The sequence below is a fragment of the Salvia splendens genome, chromosome 17 (assembly GCF_004379255.2).
Source record: "Salvia splendens isolate huo1 chromosome 17, SspV2, whole genome shotgun sequence".
NCBI classification, from domain to species: Eukaryota; Viridiplantae; Streptophyta; class Magnoliopsida; order Lamiales; family Lamiaceae; genus Salvia; species Salvia splendens.
Window position 1 is genome coordinate 8035911 of NC_056048.1, and position 23141 is coordinate 8059051.

General features: G+C 43.3%; 2 protein-coding genes across 2 annotated transcripts; one reads left to right on the top strand and one right to left on the bottom strand.

Moving 5' to 3' along the window:
* Positions 1-1226: 1226 nt before the first annotated feature.
* On the bottom strand, positions 1227-14090 carry LOC121774255 (uncharacterized protein At2g29880-like). Its single transcript, XM_042171161.1, has 4 exons — positions 14072-14090; positions 1997-2068; positions 1530-1882; positions 1227-1418 (listed from the first exon to the last, which is right to left on the bottom strand). The coding sequence occupies exons 1-4, from the start codon at positions 14088-14090 to the stop codon at positions 1227-1229; spliced, it is 636 nt and encodes a 211-aa protein (XP_042027095.1).
* LOC121774899 (phospholipase D delta-like) lies at positions 13996-22003 on the top strand. The gene is made up of 10 exons (XM_042171799.1): positions 13996-15095; positions 16167-16283; positions 16725-16919; positions 18484-18792; positions 18877-18945; positions 19121-19268; positions 19806-19954; positions 20463-20615; positions 21058-21258; positions 21471-22003. The coding sequence occupies exons 1-10, from the start codon at positions 14154-14156 to the stop codon at positions 21765-21767; spliced, it is 2580 nt and encodes an 859-aa protein (XP_042027733.1). The 5' UTR covers positions 13996-14153; the 3' UTR covers positions 21768-22003.
* Positions 22004-23141: the final 1138 nt, after the last annotated feature.

Sequence of the window (23141 nt, forward strand, 5' to 3'; positions counted from 1 at the left end):
ATTGTCTGATAATTCTCAAATCAAATGAAGTAGTGAGGTGTTGAGGTGATAATGAACTCAAAGTCAGTCCTCCGAGTTGATTAGTTTGCCTTGCTATCTGAGTCTTTGGTGTTTGAATAGATAAATGTTGCAAATTCGTTCAGTCAGATATATGGTGGACATGCTTCTCTGATTGTGATGTTCAGATTCAGCTCAACTATGTTTAGAATAATGAATTTTATTTCATTTTTTCTGTGCAGAAAATATCACTCATCGACTTTGTATGTTTATCATTCATGGCACCTCCGTTATCTACCTCTACATCCATTTACCTTATGGTAGAAGACATAATGAATCTTTTCCATATGCAAACTACCATAATCTTGTATTTTTATTTGAGGCAAGGTAGACGCATGCGTAGACGTCATAGGCGGCACTTGATTAGGCATTACTATGTGGTGGGTGAAGATGGAAAAATGTCTAAGAAAGTGGAAAATGAACGTGACAATGGGTCGGGCTCTAGTCAGATGAAGTCGCGCATCCCACCAAAGGTTCCAACGTACTCTTCTGATTCCAATAGCCCCATCATATGGTGGAGGATGCCCTGTAAGCCGCAGATATAAGAGCTGTTGTATGTGGTCTGCGTCTATTTTGCTAGAAGCACAAACTGATGTTGTGTGTCTTGTGTGTCTCGCAGTAACTGAAAATATTGCGTATTATCTTTTTTGATACTTGAATATGTTCAAGTATGTAATATATCGTGTAATCTAGTTGTGGTTAGGGGGGATGTTATGCATGTAATTTCTAGGCTACAATTAAGTAATGAAGATATGAATGTGTAGTAGTTTGGTGACATTTTATCAAACAGATTCTGTGCGTGCATTTTATCAAATAGATTCTGTGCATGAGTGTGTTTCTGGAGCAGTTCTCTTGAGCAGGCCTTGTGCTCGAACAATTCCCGGCCTTTACTCTATCACAATTCCTATATCTACTTTAACTTGGGTAATTTGATTAACTTCATCTCTAGTTTTATGATTTCCAGTTTTATTTGATAGTGCAAAATCAAAAAAATATGAAGGGTTATATGATCGACTATATAGAACCAAGGTCCACAAATTGAATGATTTAGTGTGATAGTACAAATTCACACGAAAATGGAAGGTTGATATGATCAGGTGACATGAAGCATTTTCATGTGAAATTGCACCTGAAATTATAAGGAGTGGGATGGTTCATCAGATAGTATCTCATCCAAAAAACACATGATAATCACCATACCCCTCTGCATCACCAGCGAGTTCTTCTTGCACAAAGTTCTTGTCAGCCTCAGACACACCCTCAGCACCTCCACCTGAAGCCCTGTCCTTCCCGAAGATGTATTTCCAATCATTCCAATATGGCCAAGACTTCCATCGCATGCACCTTGCATTCTTATCTTGCTACATCGAAGTTTCAGTGAGCAGGTATTAGTACAATATGGTATAATTAGAGCCATAAGTGGATTGCATCGACAAATTAGATTAACAAAGATAGGTAGAGGATGTCCTTACTCTAACAATCTGATCCCATTGGTCATCATCACAATGAATTCTGAAATCACCCAGTTCGTTAAAACCAACACCGCTCCTCTCGAGGATCTGGGCAAGTGAGTAGTAGTTCTTCTTCCATGCCGATATCTTAGAAGTGATGTGCGGGCTAACCTTTAGATCAGTGTTGGGGAAGTCCGTCTTCAACCAATGCTCGAGCTTCTTCTGATACCCTGAACGGAATCCATTATCAGATTTCCATCCTTGAGCCACCAACTCCTTCAGTGCACCAATAAGAGCAACATCTTCACGGTCTGACCAACTCCGTCTTGCTCTGTCACACTTGCGGTAGCTGGTTCTTCGATATTGGTTGCTTCCTATAATAGGAGAATAAATATATAACACTTGTTCGAGTAAATTTGTTAACCAGACTGGCACAAAAATTAGTGGGGAATGTGGAGGTGAGCGGGGATGGATGACAACGGACTAACCTTGAGTGCCTTGGCTTAAATTAGCTGAAGGAACTGAAGGTGAAAATTGTCGATTGATGGATCCGCGAATTTCTGATGTGAGTAAATGCTGGTAGAGAATGAAGATTACGACACAAAGAATTTACGTGGTTCGATTTACTGAAGTAAATCTACGTCCACGGGAAGAAGGGAGGGCAAGATTGTATTGCTTGATCTGGGATTACAGCTTACAACACAGACTTGCTATATGGTATTTTATCTCTAGAGAGCTTAACCCTTTTCTATCAGATCTAAGTTCTATTTATACATTGAACTAGGATCGTGGTTTGCAGCCCCACTAACAAGATCGGGGGTGAGCAATAACTGCTCAATAACTGCTTCGTACCACTAAGTAGATCGTGGGTATAGCGGAGGTCGTGGAGGCCTTTCATGAGTCCACTAACTCCTAGTTCGGTCGAATGCTGAGACCGAACTGCTGGACTTTACCGATCAGCTCTTGCCGATCTGAGAGGAGAGCTTGACTGGTCGGCTTTTACCGAGCTGTAGGCTGAGTCCGAACTCTTTGGTCGTGCCGAACTCTTTGGTGCCGAACAGATACTCTTTCTTGGGCTCTGGGCTGATGGGCCGTCACTGTTATTGGGCTTGCCATTAGGGTTTAGTTCGTACCCCATCACTACCCCCCCCGAAAAGCGAAGTGAATCACTTCGGCGAGGTGAGTCACTTCGGCATTCTGGATAATGGTAAGGGGGAGGCTGACGTCAGGGGACGTGCCTTGCGTGTGCCTGCATTAAATGCGACAGTAAAATCCGGCCGTTGAATCCTGAAAAGGTGGGATTCGAAACGACGCAACGATCTCGAAATCTTTCCCGAATCTGATAAATATGCTCTTTCTTCCTCATTTGAACACCTTTGCTGTTGCGTCTTCTATACTCTTTCTCGAGAAATTTTCTTCCGCTTTCAAGAGCTTCTTCAGACTTTCTTCACCTTCAAAAAGTAAGAAAAATGTCTTCTTCTTCTTCGGAGTCGGGTAGCGTTAGGAGAGGCGGTAAGGGGTCTTCTGGCCGGAAAGAGTCCGGGGAGAAGACCGTAGAGTATTTCCATAGTATTTTGAGTAAGGATACTGTGGTATCCCTACCCGAAAAATACTTTTTTCCTGGGGGGAGGGCGGTGGTACCTGACGGTGATCATAGGGCTGACTCCCCGCCGGAGGGGTACGCCACCGTGTACGAGGCCTGCTTAGAATGCGGGCTTCGTTTCCCCCTCCCTTCTGCCTTTATAGATTTACTAGATTTTTTTCAGCTTCCTTTAGGCCAAGTGACTCCGAACTCTTGGAGGCACTTGTCGGCCTTCGCTGCCGAACTCCGTAGGTTAGGAAGGGATTTGTCTTTGAAGGCGATCCTTAAATTCTTTCAATTTAAGAGGAAGGGGTCTTGGTTTTACTTGATCCCTTTACAGCCCTTTAGGGCCTTTTGTAAAACGAAGTGGCCGAAGTGGCAAAATCGCTTCTTCTACTATGATAGGACCGCGGCTCCTAGTTTTCCCTGGAGAGGGCCGGAGTCCGTTATCCGTCATCCTCGGCCTGAACCGTTGGACGAGCTCGATGGCGAGCTCAACAAGATTCCCATAGTTAGGAAACAATACACGGAGTCTGAGCTCGTCAAGGGCGACGTCGTGTTCGACATCTCGTCTTCGGACGAAGAGGCCGAGGGTGAGGATTTCTCTTTATCTTTATGCTCTACTGCTTTAACGAAGAAAATCTGACTTTGCTTTCTTGCTTTTTGGCAGTGTACATGCTGAATAAGGCTAGCCGCAAATCTTCGGAGTCCAAGGAGCCGGAGAGGCCGAAAACCACCAGCTCGGCGTCTGATGCCGAGAGGACTCCGAAAAGGCAAAAAACCTCTTCGGATCCGAAGAAGCCGGAGTCGACTTCGGCAAAGGGGAAGGGGAAGGCCCAGAAGCCCCCGAGAGCGCCAGAGAAAGATGTGGTCTTGGCGCCTCCTTCGGAACATATCTGTGAGCCGTTTTTATGGCCCACGGACTTCGTCGAGGTGAATTCTCTTCTTGATTTTCTGGCCTTGCTTTTTTCCTGTATTTTTTGTGGCCCCTTTGTTGACTTTTTTCTTTATTCATTTTCAGAGGAACGATATGCTCTCCAAGCTCGTCGCCGTCGAACTCTCCAAAGCGTCCAATGACTATGCTGAGATGCAGAGGAAGTTGGCGGCTGCTTGTCATCGGGCCGAACAGGCTGAGGCTAACTTTGAGAAGGCCAGAGCTGCTAGGATTTCGGCCCAGGATGAAGCTCAGTTTGCCAAAAACCAGCTCGTCATCCAGCGGGAGCAGACGAAACGGAGGGATGCTGCTGCCGTGGTTGCCCAAGGGGAGGCTCTCCGTGTTTACACGGAGAAACTCTTTTTGAGCAGCCAGTTCTCGGCCTTTGTCGGTAGTCTGGTAAGGCTAATTGCCGATAAGGGCGAGCAGGGGGCCGACGTCGTGCTGCCTCTGTACAGCCGAGAGATAGCAGCTCGGCTTCAGAATCTGCCGCTCCTTGAGGAGCTCGCTTCATCCTCGGTCCTGCTTTCTGCAGACCGAGTCCGGAGTTGTCGAGCTGATCGGGACGAGAACCTGGAGGCTATCTTTGCCTCCGTGGGACCCGTTTCACCCGCTTCGACTTACAACGGAGAGGGTGAGGCCGAGCCGCTGGAGCTGGAGGCCGAAGTCGAGCGGGCCGGGAATCCGGAGAAGGAAGCCGATCAGGAGGCGGAGGCGAGGCCGGCAGGAGGCGAGGCCGAGGCTGAGGTAGCTCAGGAGAAAGAAGCTGAACCAGACCAAGGAGCCGGAGACGAAGCTGGCGGAGTATGATTTCGTCTCCCTTCTCTTAGTCTAGTTTCTTCCTTGTAAAATGGCCTTGAAGCCCTCCTAGTGTAAAAATTTTCCTTGTGAATGAAAAATTCTCTACACTTGTCTTCGTATAGCTTTTCGTACTCGCCTTTATTCCTGTTGTATTTTACTATCTGCTCGGTACAGCTGCCGAACTAATATAGCTGCTTTGTACTCAAGGAGATGGAGATACTTCACTGGAAACGGCTGTACTCTTCGGCTTTAGACGAAGCTGAGAAAAGAGCTATAGCCGATCAGACGAAGAATGACGAGCTTCTGGCTCGTTTAGTGAAGCTGGAGGCCGATAATAAGGACTTAGAGTCCGATAAGAAGGATCTGGAGGCCGAGCTGAATACGACCATTGCTGAGAGGACTGCGTACGAGGATTACATCCGTGTGCGCGGGGGAGTGACCATATCAGATGTTCAGAGTCGAGTTGACGAACTGTGGGAGGAATATCATGTACTCCGGAGGAACAATGCGCTGGAGAGCTCGGCTTGCCAACAAGTTGTGAAATCATTGCGGCGCTGGGCTTCTCGGTACAACATTGTTCTTTCTCGGCGCCCCTCCATAGAAAGATTCCTTCGGCATATCGTGCCAACAGATGCTCGCACTCCAGATCAAACCTCTGGTTCCCTTGTTCAAAATCCTACTCCCAGTCAACAACGAACTCCGGAACAGCCGGAAACGTCAAGACGAGAACGGGCTCAGGAGCAACCGGAATCGTCAAGACAGGGACGGACTGAAATTCGCCGAGGAGTTGTGACTATGAGCGAGCAAGATCAGCAGATGCTTATTGCAGAGACTCTTCATCGCCGAGGTGTTAGGACTTCTCGGGCTCGGGGAAGAGGCGTTGGGTCGAGGATAGCATCTCGTCGACCTGCTTATTCTTCATCGGCTCGGAACAACCGAACTCGGCTTCCAGAGGATTTTGCAGATAGGTGGCTTAACTTCAGCAACCCTGGACAGTAGAATAGTCCTTTGTAATAGCGTAACGCCATTTTGTAGGGTAGCGGAGTTGTATGCCGAACAAGATTTGAAAAATGAAATTTTGTTTTCGCTTCTAACACTGTATTTACAGCTTAGCGAAAAAATTTCATCGTACTTGTCCTCGGTCTTATGAAGTAAACTTCTTTGACCGGACTTGGTCCTTGGTCTTATGAAGTAAACTTCTTTGACCGGACTTGGTCCTTGGTCTGATGAAATAAACATCTTTGACCGGACTCATCTTTGGTCTGATGAAATAAACATCTTTGACCTGACTCGTCTTCGGTCTGATGAAATAAACATCTTTGACCGGACTCGTATTTGGTCTGATGAAGTAAACATCTTTGACCGGACTCGTCTTCGGTCTGATGAAATAAACATCTTTGACCGGACTCGTCTTTGGTCTGATGAAATAAACATCTTTGACCGGACTCGTCTTTGGTCTGATGAAATAAACATCTTTGACCGGACTCGTCTTTGGTCTGATGAAATAAACATCTTTGACCGGACTCGTCTTTGGTCTGATGAAATAAACATCTTTGACCGGACTCGTCTTTGGTCTGATGAAATAAACATCTTTGACCGAACTTGGTTTGTGTTCTAATTTGGCGATTTTTGTCGCCGGGATCGAACTTTCCCTTGTCCTAATTCGGCGAGTTTTATCGCGTGGATCGGACTTTCCCAGTTAACCGAAGTGGTCTTATGCAGTAAACCTCTTTGACTAGACGTGGTCGTCCCCGGTCTTATGAGGTAAACTTCTTTGACCGAACTTGGTCGTCCTAATTCGGCGAGGTTTATCGCGTGGATCGGACTTTCCCTTATTGCAGTTCGTTTCAGACGAAGTGCTTATTTCTTAAGCCGAATTGTGGTCTTGTATCTTCCTGAGAAGCTTGGACTCACAATCGTTGGCTTATTGCAGTTCGTTTCAGACGAAGTGCTTGTTAAGCTGAATTGCGGTCTTGTATCCTCCTTGGAAGCTTGGACTCACAATCGTTGGCTTATTGCAGTTCGTTTCAGACGGACTGCTTGTTAAGCTGAATTGTGGTCTTATATCCTCCTTAGAAGCTTGGACTCACAATAGTCTTTAATAATCGATCTAAAAAGGGGATCAGTCTTTAAAGAACGATATACCTTGGTACCATTTGTAAGAGACGACAAGCACATAGAGACAAAACACATAGAGAAAAAATGAAAAAGACGAAAGAAAAAAACTTTAAACTTTTTATAAAACGACAAGTAAAAGGTACAAGTAAAAACAAACAAATAAAAACATGTACCCCTATGACCGAACTAGACACAAGACAGACTGACCGGACTTTGTCTCTTACAAGTGGAACTTCTTGAGGTTGGAGACGTGCCATGTTCGGGGTACTTGTTCTCCTGACATGTGAGTCAATTTATAAGACCCTTTGCCGAGGACTTCTGACACCCGATACGGACCCTCCCATGTGGGCTCGAGTTTGCCCAGCTTTTCTGCTCGGCTTACTTCGTTGTTTCTCAAGACGAGATCTCCCACTTGAAATTGAAGCTTTTTCACCCTTTGGTTATAATACCGGGCTACTTGCTCCTTATACTTGGCTGCTTTTATGCACGCCAATTCTCTTCTTTCTTCGGCGAGATCTAATTCTGCTCTCAGTCCGTCGTCATTCATTTCTGAGGAGAAATTTAGAGTTCGGGGACTGGGTACGCCGATCTCTACCGGAATTACGGCTTCAGTGCCGTACACCAGACTATACGGAGTTTCACCGTTGGAGGTTTTGGGTGTAGTTCGGTAGGACCATAGGACTTGAGGGAGATTTTCTACCCATTGTCCTTTGGCTTGTTCTAACCGAGCTTTTAACCCTTTCACCAGAATCCGGTTCGTTACTTCCGTTTGTCCGTTTGCTTGGGGATGGGAGACCGAAGTGAACCGCTGTTGAATGTTCAGCTCTTGGCATCAATTCTTGAAAGTCTTGTCGGTGAACTGAGTCCCATTATCCGAGATGAGGATGTGGGGTATGCCAAATCGGCACACTATGTTCTTCCAGACGAAGTCCAATGCCTTTGAGCTCGTTATCGTAGCTAATGGTTCAGCCTCCACCCACTTCGTGAAGTATTCCACGGCAACGATAAGGAATTTCATTTGCCGAGGAGCTTGAGGAAGTGGTCCCACTATGTCTATGCCCCATTGCATGAAAGGCCAAGGGCTTTGCATAGTGTATAGATCGGTCTGCGGCATCCTTGGGACATTTGCATGAATTTGGCACTTCGTACACTTCTTGACGAGCTGCACTGCCTCTTGTACCATGGTTGGCCAATAATATCCCCATCTCAGAACTTTTTTAGCTAAAGCTCTGGCTCCGATGTGGCTACCGCACGATCCTTCATGAACTTCTCTGAGGATGTAGTCCGTCTCTTCTGGTCCTACGCACCGCAATAACGGCTGGAGGTAAGACTTTCTAAAGAGGACTCCTTCATGAAGTTCGTACCGAAGTGCTCGGCACGTGATCTTCCGAGCTTCTCTCTTATCCTCGGGCAATTGTCCTTGATCCAGATACTGCAAGATCGGCGTCATCCAGTTCGGCGAGCTGGATACTGAATGTACCTCGGCTTCATCAATGCTTCGATGCATTAATTCTTCCGCCTTTGAGCTCGGATCTGAGGCCAACTTACTTAAGGTATCTGCTCGGCTATTTTCCGCTCTAGGAATACGGATTATCCGAAAATAGGAGAAACTTCGGCTGATGCTTTGCGCTTTGTCCAAATACTTCTTCATTCTCTCGTCACGGGCTTCACTTGTACCCAACATGTGATTTACTATGACTTGTGAATCACAATGGACTTTGAGAGATTTGACGAGCAGACTTTGCGCTAACTGGAGTCCGGCCAGGAGGGCTTCGTACTCGGCTTCATTATTAGTAGTGGGGAATAGGAACCGAAGTGAGTAGGCTACCTCGTGTCCGTCGGGAGCGACAAGTAAAATACCAGCTCCACTTCCCATCTTGTTCGAAGCTCCATCTACGAACCCGCTCCAGCAGTCCGGCGGCTCTACTTCGGATTCCAAGGGCTGTGCTAGTTCGGCACTGGCAGAATTCTTCTGTTCGGCAATAACAGGAATTGCTTGATCGAACTTCGCTTCTGCAAGGAAATCTGCCAAGGCTTGTCCCTTGATGGCTTTCCGAGGTAGATATTCAATTGTGTGCTCTCCCAACTCTATAGCCCACTTGGCGATTCTGCCTGATGCTTCTGGTTTGGTCAACACTTGCCGAAGTGGCAGATCAGTTAAGACGCATACCTTGTGAGCATAGAAGTATGGCCGCAGTCTCCTTGCTGCATTTACTAATGCCAGAGCAATCTTTTCCAGAGGTTGATACCTGGTTTCTGGACCTCTTAATGCTCGGCTTGTAAAGTAGATGGGAAGCTGCTTTAGGCCTTCTTCTCGTACAAGCACCGCGCTGATGGTTTGATCCGATGCCGCTAAGTATAAGAATATTACTTCGGCTTCGGTTGGAGCAGAGAGAGTAGGAAGCTCGGCTAGATAACTTTTGAGCTCGTCAAAGGCCTTTTTCTGCTCGGCTCCCCACTCGAACTTTGGTGCCTTTTTCAACACCGTGAAGAACGGCAGTTGCTTTTCGGCTGCTTGGGAAAGGAATCGATTCAGTGCGGCTAGACATCCGGTTAGCCTTTGCACGTCATGTATGGACTTCGGCATTGCCATGTTCTGAACGACTTGAACTTTTGAGGGGTTTGCCTTGAGTCCGTCCTTTGAAACCCAACAACCCAGAAACTTTCCCGAATCTACCAAAAAGGTACACTTTTGGGGATTAAGTTTGAGGTTGGCTTTCTTGAGCACGTTGAGAGTGGACTTGAGGTTGTGCTCGTACTCCGAAGTGCTTTTGCTTTTGACGACTATATCGTCAACATACACTTCGACCTCCTTTCCAATCAGGTGCCGAAAAAGCTTGTCTACCATCCTTTGATAAGTGGCTCCGGCATTCTTTAAACCGAATGGCATCTTTTTATAAGCGAAAATGCCGAAATCAGTAATGAAGGCCGTTTTTGAAGCGTCAATCTCATCCATTAAAACTTGATGGTATCCTTTGTACAGATCAAGAAAACAAAAAATTTCAAAGCCTATCAAAGCTTCTACTTTTTTATCTATGCTCGGAAGGGGATAGCAATCTTTGGGACAGTGCTTATTTAGATCGGTGAAATCTATGCACATCCGCCATCCTCCTTCCTTTTTCTTGATCATGACAGGATTGGCCACCCACGAAGGATACTTCACTTCGAATAACACATCCGCCTTCAATAATTGACGGACTTCGTCATGGATGACTTGACTTCGTTCTGCCGCAAAGAGTCTTTGCTTCTGTTTTATCGGCCGGACTGAAGGATCAATATTTAACCGATGAGTGATTACCTCGGGGGGCACTCCGGTCATGTCCAACGGAGACCATGCAAAGACGTCTTTATACTCCTTGAGGAGCTGGATGGTTTTTTCCCGAAGTAGGGGCGTTCCCGCGAAGCCGATCTTAACCGTTCTGGATGGATCGTCTTCGTACAGCTGAACTGTCATCGAGTTCGGCTCCGGTATGACTTCGGTCATCGCCTCTGACTCCGGCTGCTGTGATTGCTATGCTTGGTGGTGCCGATCTGACTGCTCGGCACTTCTAAGCGCAATTTGCAGACATTCCTTTGCTCTCTTTTGGTCACCTCGGATGACCGCTATCCCTCCTTTAGTAGGGATCTTGATGGTGAGGTGATAAGTGGAGCAAACGGCCCGAACTGCGTTGAGCCAGTCTCTTCCCAGGATGATGTTGTACGGAGACCGAGCTTTCACCACGAAAAACTCAATCATCGTACTGGAGCTAGTAGGCGCTTTCCCCACCGTGATCGGAAGGCTGATAATACCTTCAGGGCGGGTGTCCTCCTGGGCGAAGCTCTTCAGGGGAAGCGGAGCCGGACTGAGCCGAGCTGGGTCCACTTCTAGTTTGTCGAAGCACTCTTTAAAAAGAATGCTGACTGACGCTCCTGTATCCACAAACACCCTGTGGATCAGTTTGTTTGCCACTCCGGCTTGGATGACAATGGCGTCTTGGTGAGGAGAGATGGCCGGGACGGGATCAGCAGCCGAGAACGTAATCACTTCGTCCTGCTTCAGCCTTTTATGCGTTGGCTCCTCTCGATTGGAGCCTCTGCGTTCTGACTTTAGGGACGACTTGGTCTTCCCGGCAGGGAGCGCGTCAATAGTCTGGATTACTCCATCATATTGCGGCTCGTCATCGTCTTCGGGATCCGGCTGCCTTTTCGGATCCTGAGGAGCGCAGTTCGCACCACTCTGCTTTTTATTCTTCTTTGGCTGCTTGCTTCGGTATTTTTTCAATGTCCCTGCCTTCACAAGAACATCGATACCTGCAGCCAAGTTTCTGCACTCCTCAGTATCGTGACCGTGGTCTTGATGGTAGGAGCAGTAGCTATCCTGTGGTCGGCGCGCAGCTGATTTCGTCATCCGCTTTGGCTTTTCGAATAGGTCAGAGTGCAGTTCGAAAATTTCCGCTCTCGGCTTGTTCAGCGGTACGAACTGGGCGGGCGGCTTCTCGGGATTGAGACGAGGTCCCAATCTGTCTTGCACCGGAGCCCTTTGAATTCTTTCAAATGGAGTCCGGCGAGGATGCCCGTGATCGCTATGATCGGGCTTCCTTCTGTCTCCTCGGGTCGATGAGCTGTCTAACGACCGTTTGCGACGGTCTGCCTCATCGGCCCGGGAGTACTGGTCCGCAATGTCCCACATTTCCTGAGCTGTCTGCGGACCGCACTCAACGAGCTTCCTGTAGAGAGCTCCGGGCAGGATTCCATTTTGGAATGCCGAGATGACAAGCAGATCGTTGAGATCGTCTACTTGCAGGCATTCCTTGTGGAATCTTGTCATAAAGTCGCTGATTTTTTCGTCGCGACCTTGACGAATGGAAAGCAGCTGAGCCGAAGTGATTCGGGCTTCCGCTTTCTGAAAAAACCTCCTGTGGAAGGCATCCATTAGATCTCGGTAAGATCTGATGCTGCCCTGGGGGAGGCTATCGAACCACCTTCTCGCGTTCCCGATGAGCAGCTCGGGAAACAGCTTGCACATGTGGACCTCGTTGAGACCCTGGTTCGCCATGTTATATTGATAGCGCCCCAAGAAATCGTGAGGGTCCACGAGCCCGTCGTAAGTCATCGACGGAGTTCGGTAGTTCTGTGGTAGGGGAGTTCGGGTGATGTCGTCCGAGAACGGAGTCTTCAGTGCTCCGTACACGGCGAATCCGATATCTCGTCGGTATGGAGGAGATTGAGTTCTCCTGTGATTCCGGTACCGAGGAAGAACTGGAACATGTGGGGGACGGGGATTCTTTCTCTTGGGAGATGCGACACTACTGCGGTAGTGACTTTCTTGTGCGGAGGGAGAAGGAGAATCCGCCGTTTTCGTCTCCGGCTGCTTTTGGCTTTTTCGCAGGAAGGTTAAAAATTCCTCCTGCTTCGCCTCCAAAAACTGCTTGACAGCCTCATTCAAATCGGGCTGCTGGGAAGACTCAGTGGGACGATTTTTGGAGCGGCTTGTTCCTTCGCCATGAGAACTGGTGGTGGATTTATCCCTAGGCTGTTTTCCAGACCTATGGGATGGATTGGCTTCCTCCTGGTTCTCACGGGCAGGAATACGGGTACTCTGCGATCTGGTATGCATTTTTTGGGCGGAAAAAATGGATCAAAAATTCGCTTTATCACAAATTTTGTTCTCTGTTTCCCACAGACGGCGCCAGTGATGGATCCGCGAATTTCTGATGTGAGTAAATGCTGGTAGAGAATGAAGATTACGACACAAAGAATTTACGTGGTTCGATTTACTGAAGTAAATCTACGTCCACGGGAAGAAGGGAGGGCAAGATTGTATTGCTTGATCTGGGATTACAGCTTACAACACAGACTTGCTATATGGTATTTTATCTCTAGAGAGCTTCACCCTTTTCTATCTGATCTAAGTTCTATTTATACATTGAACTAGGATCGTGGTTTGCAGCCCCACTAACAAGATCGTGGGTGAGCAATAACTGCTCAATAACTGCTTCGTACCACTAAGTAGATCGTGGGTATAGCGGAGGTCGTGGAGGCCTTTCATGAGTCCACTAACTCCTAGTTCGGTCGAATGCTGAGACCGAACTGCTGGACTTTACCGATCAGCTCTTGCCGATCTGAGAGGAGAGCTTGACTGGTCGGCTTTTACCGAGCTGTAGGCTGAGTCCGAACTCTTTGGTCGTGCCGAACTCTTTGGTGCCGAACAGATACTCTTTCTTGGGCTCTGGGCTGATGGGCCGTCACTGTTATTGGGCTTGCCATTAGGGTTTAGTTCGTACCCCATCATCGATGGTCTGCCATTGTCTATGAAAGGACCAAAGCAAATCAGATACATAGATACATAGTAAAACTGTTAGCAATATTTGGCAGTACAATATTGACAGTAACATAAGAGCATTTCGTTCATATTCCTCTCGCATAATAGGGTCTATTTTCGACTACCCAATGGCACGGCAAAATAATATACGATGCAAACAAATCCAACACAACAACAAAATGTAGATAACATCTTGCAACACGAGATGCACAGATGATGATTCACAAAATATCTAAAGCACCTCATTCGTGTAATTAAAGGCGACGACCATCTTCAAAATCTAAAATCTACCACATACCTTATCTATCTGTAGTTTAGGATCGGTAATACTTGCAGTGATTTATTGATGGCCAATCGCCACCGAGCGTTGAGGTCTCCGATGGCGCCAAAGTGTGAAAGCACTCCCGTCCAAATTTCAGCTTGGAGAGGGGAACGAAATGAAATTATTTGGGTTAGGTCTAAAAAAAGGCTGCAATTGTTTATATATGAGTCAATTAGATTGGTGTAAACTCACGTACACAACTCCTACCAAACATCAGATGGGCTTTTTATCTACATGCCAATATAAAACCAAACATTAGTTATGTTACCCCCATCTTGGCCCAAGTTCCCATCTAGTATGATAGGAAAATGTTAACCATCTAGTGAACCAAACGACTCCTAATAATACTGTTTGACAGTTGTATCCGTTACAAGACAATATTTTTCGCAATCTTTTCTAATTTAAATAATAGCCTGAGTTGTCACTTTTTTAAAATCAATTTCCCAACATAATTCAATTATCTGTTCTGTCCCTTTCTTCTCTTCTCACACACAGCTCTCTTCACCTCTACTCCACTGCTTCATTTGCCGGCGACGAAACCCTAATTCAATCACATCCCAACGCCGCGGAGAATTCCTAATTCAATCATGGTGTCGGACGACCCGGCGGTTATCTACCTGCACGGAGATCTGGAGCTCCACGTCCTCGAGGCGCGCTCGCTCCCGAACATGGACCTCTTCTCCGAGCGCCTCCGCCGCTGCTTCGCCCCCTGCGGAACCGCCTCCGACGGCGAAGTCTACGCCAGCGGCGGCAGCAAGGCCAGCAGCCGCCACGACCGGAAGCTCCACCACCACCGGAAGATCATCACCAGCGACCCCTACGTCACCGTCTCCGTCCCCCAGGCCACACTCGCCCGCACGCGCGTGATCTCCAACTCGCAGAACCCTAAGTGGAACGAGCGCTTCCACATCCCCTTAGCCCACCCCTTCGCCAATCTCGAGATCCGAGTGAAGGACAACGACGTCTTCGGCGCCGACACGATGGGGAAGATCCTCATCCCCGCGGAGAAGATCGCCACCGGCGACGAGCTCTGCGAATGGTACCCCCTCATTGGCGCGTCGGAGAAACCGCCCAAACCCGACTCCGCGCTGCAGCTTAAAATGAAATTCACTCCGTGTGATAAAAATCCGCTGTACAAGCACGGCGTCGCCGGCGATCCCAGCCACGGAGGGGTTAGGCACACTTATTTCCCTCTCCGGAAAGGGAGCGCCGTCACTCTGTACCAGGACGCTCATGTGTTTCCAGACAAAATGCCCAAAATCGAGCTAGACGAGGGCTCAATTCGGCAGCACGCCACGTGTTGGGAGGATATATGCTATGCCGTCGCCGAGGCGCACCATTTGATATACATTACCGGATGGTCTGTTTTCCATAAAGTTAGGCTGATTAGAGAGCCCACCAAACCCTTGCCGCGAGGCGGCGACCTGATGCTTGGGGACCTGTTGAAGTATAAGTCTCAGGAAGGAGTTAGAGTTCTGCTCTTGGTTTGGGATGATAAGACTTCGCATGATAAATTCCTCATCAACACGGTATGATTATGATTTCTTCTTCTTAATCTTACTTAATATACTTTCCGTGGTCGTTGGAGATAGGATTATGATTAGGTAGGATACCTTTTTTGAGCGTCTTTTATATTATGCTGCATATCATAAAATATGTCCACTGCAGTAAAGTAATTCAGTTATTTTATTCTTGTATTGATAAAGTCAGCTTAAAATTAATCTCTTTGGGCTGATTTTGCTCTCTACTTTAACTATTTCTGTCGGCATGTTTGCTGTGAGCATCAGCACCAAGTGTATGCTGCTTTGTTTATATTTTTAATGGACTAACTTTTATCATATATCCTTCTAAGCTCATATGTTTAGAATGTGTTGAGTCAACAACCAAGATGTGATTTTTTTTGGAGCGGAAGCTACTATCGAACTGTTAATATCTATCAAATATAACTACTACAACTACAATTATTTTAATGTAGCAGCCAACCAAGACCAGTAAAACATAGAATCCATAAACTTATAATTACTAAATGCATATAATCTATAGTTATTTTTAATTTCCTTTTAACTTCATCAACCTTGGTAACCTTACATGGGAGTTGGAAGACTGAAAATATCCATGCATTACCATATTACCATCAGAGATGTGCGCTTAATGTTTAAGAGCCCTATTTGTACTGTACTTTTTTTCCTTATCATAGTGAATTCTACATATGTACTTCCATGCATGCCTTCTCTTTAAGTACATATGATCCTGAACTGAAACATTAAGCATATTTGCTTCAGCATCACATTCATGCTACTATACACGGCCTGTGCCTGTTTTGACTCCACCTTTTTTAGGTTTCTGTTGTAAAAGTTGGCTCAAAGAGTTGATCTTTTATACAATCTTAATGAAACTTATGCTTTGATCAATAATTCGCTTATATTCTAACTTTCCGATATATGGCATGCTAACTTAGATATATATCTGTATGTGTTGATTCTTTTAATTGTGAGTTTCCTTATCTCTCTTCTGTCTGAATTGTTCTATTAGTGGTAATCAACAGGTAAGCTTCACTTACTAAGATTGAATGACTAATAGTTTGTTGTCTTTGGATGCAGACAGGTGTGATGGCAACTCATGATGAAGAGACAAAGAAGTTTTTTAAGCATTCATCTGTAATTTGTGTTCTGTCACCACGTTATGGGAGCAGTAAACTTAGCTTTATTAAACAGCAGGTAGAGTTTAACATAGCTGCTGTTTCTATCTGGGAGTGTCTTATTAGTCTTTCTTGTGTTTTAAGTTCATATAAATAGGTTAAGTATGATGCAATCAGACCTTGTTCTACTATTTTGAAATACAACCCTAGGGACCGTTTTCTTAGCATGTTTATATCTTTTCTGTAGATAAAAGAAACTATCAGATCGGGCTTTAAAGTTTAAACATGACAAGGGTGCTGAGGAAGCCTTATATGACAGTAAATATATGTAGAAACAACAAATTATGGGAAATTGTGATTAAGATAATCTATTTTGCATTGTCCTCGCTCCTCAGAGACCGTGGAGTGATTTGTTCTTAATTTCCTGCTAATTTTCTGAACCCCGTCTCCAGAAGCTTAGTAGCCTCATTTTCCCACAAGCTTCAATTTCTGCTGAATAACTTTTGTAATCTTGCTCCAGGTAGTTGGAAACGTATTTACACACCATCAGAAATGTGTTCTTGTTGATACTCAAGCACCTGGAAATAATCGAAAAATTACTGCCTTTATAGGAGGTCTTGATCTGTGTGATGGTCGGTATGATACACCTGACCATCGACTGTTTCGTGATCTTGACACTTGTTTTAAGGATGATTTTCATCAGCCTACGTTTCCGGTGAGTAGTGTATGCTTTCGTTGCTTTAATTTTTGATTGACATGAATGTCTGTTTCTTAAGTTGTAGTTTAAACTATGTACTATGATTGTGGAGCCGTGGTGGTGTGCACAAACATTGTGTATTTATATATATTACTTTTGCCTTCTTTATGAGTTCGTATGAGCTCAACTTTCCCAATCAATCCTAAATGGTCTACTATTTGAACTGTAATAGAGTGAAGTGTTTATCTAGATGAAAATAAAACCAAACTATGTGTAGAAAGGAATGAACCGAAAGAGAAGAAAAGGAACTTGCACAAGAACCTTCCCCAAGCATGAACACTGGTCAGGATAACATCAAATTCTAACTCAGCTAACTCAAGTAAAGCATAGAAATAGTCCTACTCGGGCCATGGTAAGGTCCAATAATCTAAAAGTTCGACAGACTTGATAATAAAATTAACTCGAACTTATAAAATAGGACTAATATCTAGCATCTAGAAAGGAATGAACCGAAAGAGAAGAAAAGGAATTTGCAGTCTTGCACAAGAACCTTCCCCAAGCATCAACACTGGTCAGGATGTAATCAAATTCTAACCCAGATAGCTCAAGTAAAACATGGAAATAGTCCTACTCTGCCCCATGCTAAGGTCCAACAATCTAAAAGCCCAACAGACTTGATAATAAAATTAACTCGAACTTATAAAATAGGACTAATATCTAGCATCAGAAATATGCAGTGAGTCTAGTTGGCCTTTGCTAGTTTTCCTGTTGATTCGATATCGTCTCTTCTGTTTTCAGGATAATTAGTTTGACCTTCAGGGTGTTGGTTTTGAGAAGAGAAGAATAAAACCTCATTCATGTGTTTGGTTTGTAGTAGGACAAAGTTGAAGTAAAATGTTAGACTGATTTACCTCATCTTATCACTGAATTAGCATACTACAAATAATTAAATAAGGAGAAACTTACTGGGTTCATGAACCAATGATGATAGTGTGATTCTACTCAGTTAAATCTTGAAAATTGTCAACCTTTCGTTAATCCCTGGAATTTTGGTTACTGCGAAAGCATTGATCATGTTTACTAGAGTCTTTATATAGTTTATACAAGGTATAAGAACATTAGTATTACTTATGGCTGGAGGGACCATAAAGGCATAAACGAGTTAACGAGGTTGTTGGTTCTCGCTGCTACCGCACAAGTTAAGGGATCTCCAGACTTTCCTTTGAATACCTACTTTAATCCCCTCTCTTCAGGTTGTAGCTTAAGCTTGATGAAAATCAATTGTTAGTTGAGCAAATATCAAATGCTGGGGAACATGAGACAGGATACTATTCTGTAGTCTGTATAGTAAGAAATGAAACTCAAAAGCATGAAATAAAGCTCAAGGAAAGAATATAATCTTTTAATAGCTACTGACTGTGAGGCGTGTATGCCATCTGGAAAATTTTTTAGATTTCTTATACAGCAGTCCTTTTGATTCATTTTTTGATATCATGATATGCTGTCTTACGGTCTGCAACACTAGGTTGGTGAATGTTTAAGTAACTTTGCTTTCATCCTTTTTATCATTTTACATACTTAGGCAGGAATGCAAGCTCCAAGGCAGCCATGGCATGATTTGCACTGCAAAATTGATGGACCTGCTGCATATGATGTTCTTATAAATTTCGCCCAACGTTGGCGCAAATCAACCAAGTGGAGAGAATTTAGTATACTGAAGAAAAAGATGTCCAATTGGGATGATGATGCCATGATAAAAATTGAGCGAATATCATGGATATTAAGCCCTGCCCTTACCGTAACTAAGGATGGAACTTACAGGTATTCTCAGGAGGACGATCCCAAGCTATATGTGTCTAGAGAAGAACTCCCTGAAAATTGGCATGTTCAGGTTGGAATCCCCTGGATTGGAAGATTGCAATTTATTGTTTGATAATTTTGGGATGATTGTATTTAGTATTATTTTCTTCTTTAGATATTCAGGTCCATTGATTCAGGCTCACTCAAAGGCTTTCCCAAATTCTATGATGAAGCTGAGGAACAGGTTAAAACACCCTCATACTTTTTTCCTGTGGCATCTTTTCTATATAAACTGCCAAGAGTCTGGGATATGTGCATTATTTACAGAAATAGGAGTATTTCCTTTTCACCCATCATTCATAATGGTTTCTCTTTCCTTTTCCTTTTTGTAAAAAATAATAAACTTTGTTTGATTGCAGAACCTTATTTTCTCCAAGAATATGGTGATTGACAAAAGCATTCAAACAGCATATATTCAGGCAATAAGATCCGCTCAGCATTTTATCTATATCGAAAATCAATACTTTCTTGGTTCTTCATATGCTTGGCCTTCATACAAAGATGCAGGTTAAGATCGATGTCCACATTTTCCTTAGATTAATTTTCTCTCTAGTTTTTACGTACTCCCTCTGTTCCATTAAAAATGAAACGTTTTCCTTTTTGGGTTCTATTAAAAATGAAACGTTTCTAAATATGGAAACAACACTCTCTCTACTTTTTCCTCTCTCTTACTTTACTCTTTCTTCATTCACTCACAAAACAACACTACATAAAATCCCGTGCCGAAAACCAAATGTTTCATATTTAATGGGACGGAGGGAGTAACTTTTGGTTGAATCTGCATTTAATAGACATTTATATGTAATGTGGAACTTTATTTTGTAAGGGTTTCGTGTAGTTTCAGTAGTTCTTCTGCTTCCAGGATAATTTCTCCTGTTTTTCATTCATGTATCAGTCTTGAGGCCACTTTAGTTTGTTGGATCTTGTGTAGGTTTGGAAAAAAATGCATATTATTTTCATACATGCTATCATAATACATAAGCTTCTATCTACTTATTCAATAGTATGATGAATAATATTTTCATTCTTGTGACCAAATGGCAGGGGCTGATCATCTAATCCCTATGGAGTTGGCTATGAAAATTGCTAGTAAAATAAGAGCTAACGAGAGATTCGCCGTGTACATTATTATACCAATGTGGCCCGAGGGAAATCCCAAGGACAATGTTGTGCAAGAAATTTTGTTCTGGCAGGTAATTTGCAGTTTATTTATTGTTGACGAATTGTACTGGGTTCACAAGTATCTTTATTAATATCATGCTCTGTGGATCATTGGTTCAATATGCATTAATTTGTTTCATATGGCAAACATTGATGCTATATTTTGCAGTGTAATAGAGGCTATATTTTTCTGCCTGTTTGCTTTAGTTCAAATAGGAGAAAGGGGAAGGTTTCTAGAAGCACTCAGTGATGTTAGGTTGAGAAGTTACTGTGACTGTTCGATGATTTGTTAGATATTGGTAATAAGTGAGGGTTGGAAATGAAAATATCTATGCATATCTAATTCTTGTAATCCGTAAACTGCAAGATTCATGTACGATAGTCAATAAATAGAACTGCATGTCAGTTTTATTAGTAGTATTATTTCTTTCTAGGCTCTTAAGTTGTATCTTGGCTACAAACTTATGATGTTATCAAGTGAAGTCTTTCAAATTCTCAGATACGAAGATTATAATCTTTAAATGCCTGTGTATACAACAGGGACAAACAATGCAAATGATGTATCAAGTTATTGCAAAAGAGATCAAATCAATGAAACTCGATGCACATCCACTAGACTATTTGAATTTCTACTGCATTGGAAACCGGGAACAGGTTACAGGTCCTGGTGCTGCCTCAGGGGATGCTGCTAAGGTTAGAACGAGATCCATCCTTTCTTGTGTTTAGAATAATGAGATGTATGAATCGACATTATTGTGATATAACAAATTGATCACCCAAATAGAGAGGAATGTGGAGAGCGAATTGTTGTATGTGCCTGAAATACGGTTGCCTGGCATGGAAGTAGTTCTAAGCAGGACAAAATGATCCATACATAGGCTGATTAGAAGAAAATAAACCAGCCTAGTCTATTGGTTATTGATTCCATTGATAGTACCCTTGTTAAGGTTCACTGAAAGAGAATAGTAACCCACTACTTAGTTTTTCTCTGGTTTGAAAATATGAGAAGATTTCTTTACATATTCGCTGATTGATAGAGTTAAAAAAGTGAAACACATAATATAGTACATCTGTATATGCATATTTCTTTAACCTTAGAATGTGCCTTTATATGTGATTCTCCTCCCTCATTCAGATTTCGGAGGCACAAAAGTTTCAGCGGTTCATGATTTATGTGCATGCCAAAGGAATGGTGGTGGATGACGAGTATGTAATAATAGGATCCGCCAATATAAATCAGAGATCAATGGCTGGCTCAAAAGACACAGAGATAGCAATGGGTGGATATCAACCTCATCATACCTGGGCAAAGAAGCAAAATCATCCACACGGCCAGGTTTGTTTTCCTTCGAGAGGTTTTTGCTGCTTTTAGCATCTATATATGGGTTTTCAGATTAGACACTTTCTTATTATTGTCTGATTATCAGCATGCTTTTACAATAATTATCATCTTGCAACTTGATATCATGCAGACATGGTGGTGTGTTAGCCTTGTAGCTTGGTATTTTTTGATGCACCGCAACTTCTAATTCTCACTCAAATATGCAGGTTTATGGATATAGAATGTCGCTATGGGCAGAGCATCTTGGTATGGTCGAAAAAGTTTACAACACGCCAGAGGATTTGGATTGCGTGAAGAGAGTGAACGAGGTTGCTGATGATAATTGGCAGAGATACACGTGCGACGAATTTAAAGAGCTGCAAGGTCATATTCTCAAGTATCCGGTGGCAGTTGATGCAGATGGCAATGTAAATCCGCTGAAAGGACATGAGAACTTCCCTGATGTTGGGGGCAGGGTTCTGGGAGCCCATTCTCCCACCATTCCCGATATCTTGACAACGTGATGCCAACCGTGTGTGTGTTCGGACCTTGAATCAACTGGTGTTTGTGTTTATGTAGAAGTTGATTGTTTGCATTTATTGGATTTGTGTTTGTGTAAATTTATTGTATTCATGTGTGAATATGTATGTATATGGAGAGAGCGGGTGTGTGGTTTATGAGCAAATGAAATGAGATTCAGGGACTAAGGAGTAATCTTAGCTCTTCATTATCTGCAATTTATTGAACTCTTTCTATGCAATTAATCTCGTATTCTAATTAATTATCATATTCTTATGTTGTGTCGACATCAAGTAACATAGTATATTCTTTATTCTTTAGTGTATATGATTTCATCTATGGTTTTATGTTCTTAGTGGACATTGACGTGACATCTATACATACATTTCCAAACTGACATAATTATGTTTCTACTATAAGATAAGAATGTTGTATTTGCCATTTACTAAAACATAAGCAATAAGGATATGGTACTAGACACCACTCTAAAATTGCAACGTTGCATGCAATCTGTGATGCATAGGTAAGTAATTGTGATACATATGCCAGCAACTCAGCATAAGGTTCCAAGCAACAACGATACGATATTAGAGCAGTATGTTGAAAGTTAAATGACAACCTAAGCAAACAATCTGCAAAATATAGGCAAGCAATCAGTGATACATAGACAATCAATTCGACATATGGTTCCAAGCAATTTGCAATACGAAATCACAAATAATCAAACAAGCTACGATACATAGGCAAACAAGCCTGCCACATGGCAGACTAATGTTGAATCTGTTTCTAAATCTAAAGATCCTTATTTGTGGTAGGTTGTCATTTTAGTATATCTCTATGTTACTGGTTACTACTTACTACACGAAGTTGTACAACTACTAATTCGTTAGGGTGTGTTTATTAATCTCTAGAAAGATAATATTATAATAATTATTTAAAGTGAAACCACATTTTTTATGTACTAGCATCTTATTTGTTTTAAAATATACTAGTACTAATTATTTATACCATTCAAGTGTTTGCTTCCTTGCATCTTATAGTATAAAATTATAGCAACACTCTCACTCCTTAAGTAAAATATTATGTTCCTTTCTTAAACGAAAATATATTGTCCGAATTTTACACGACAAGCTTGATTTTTCATTGCGTCGAAACAAACAATATAGTAGAAGATTGTAAATGAAGCTTATCACGTAAAAACCCCAAACCCAATATTTATAAATGCCCTACAAAATATTTACTTTCAAGCATTATTGCCCTACAAACAGGAAATCTCAAGTTACAAATGCAACATTTATACAAAATATTTCTCTATGTTGGAGTAAAATTCTGAGGTTTTATCTTTCCCTTAGGGCACCCACAATGGGGCGCCCGATGGC

Bases quoted from the DNA above. Each gene is read 5' to 3' on its own strand.
- LOC121774255 (XM_042171161.1), bottom strand. The intron at 1,883-1,996 runs GTTAGTCCGTTG...CTCCTATTATAG, and splicing joins TTTAAGCCAAGGCACTCAAG to GAAGCAACCAATATCGAAGA. The intron at 1,419-1,529 runs GTAAGGACATCC...ACTTCGATGTAG, and splicing joins AATGGGATCAGATTGTTAGA to CAAGATAAGAATGCAAGGTG.
- LOC121774899 (XM_042171799.1), top strand. From the start codon at position 14,154: ATGGTGTCGGACGACCCGGCGGTTATCTACCTGCACGGAGATCTGGAG. The intron at 19,955-20,462 runs GTAATTTGCAGT...TGTATACAACAG, and splicing joins AAGAAATTTTGTTCTGGCAG to GGACAAACAATGCAAATGAT. The intron at 20,616-21,057 runs GTTAGAACGAGA...TCCCTCATTCAG, and splicing joins CCTCAGGGGATGCTGCTAAG to ATTTCGGAGGCACAAAAGTT.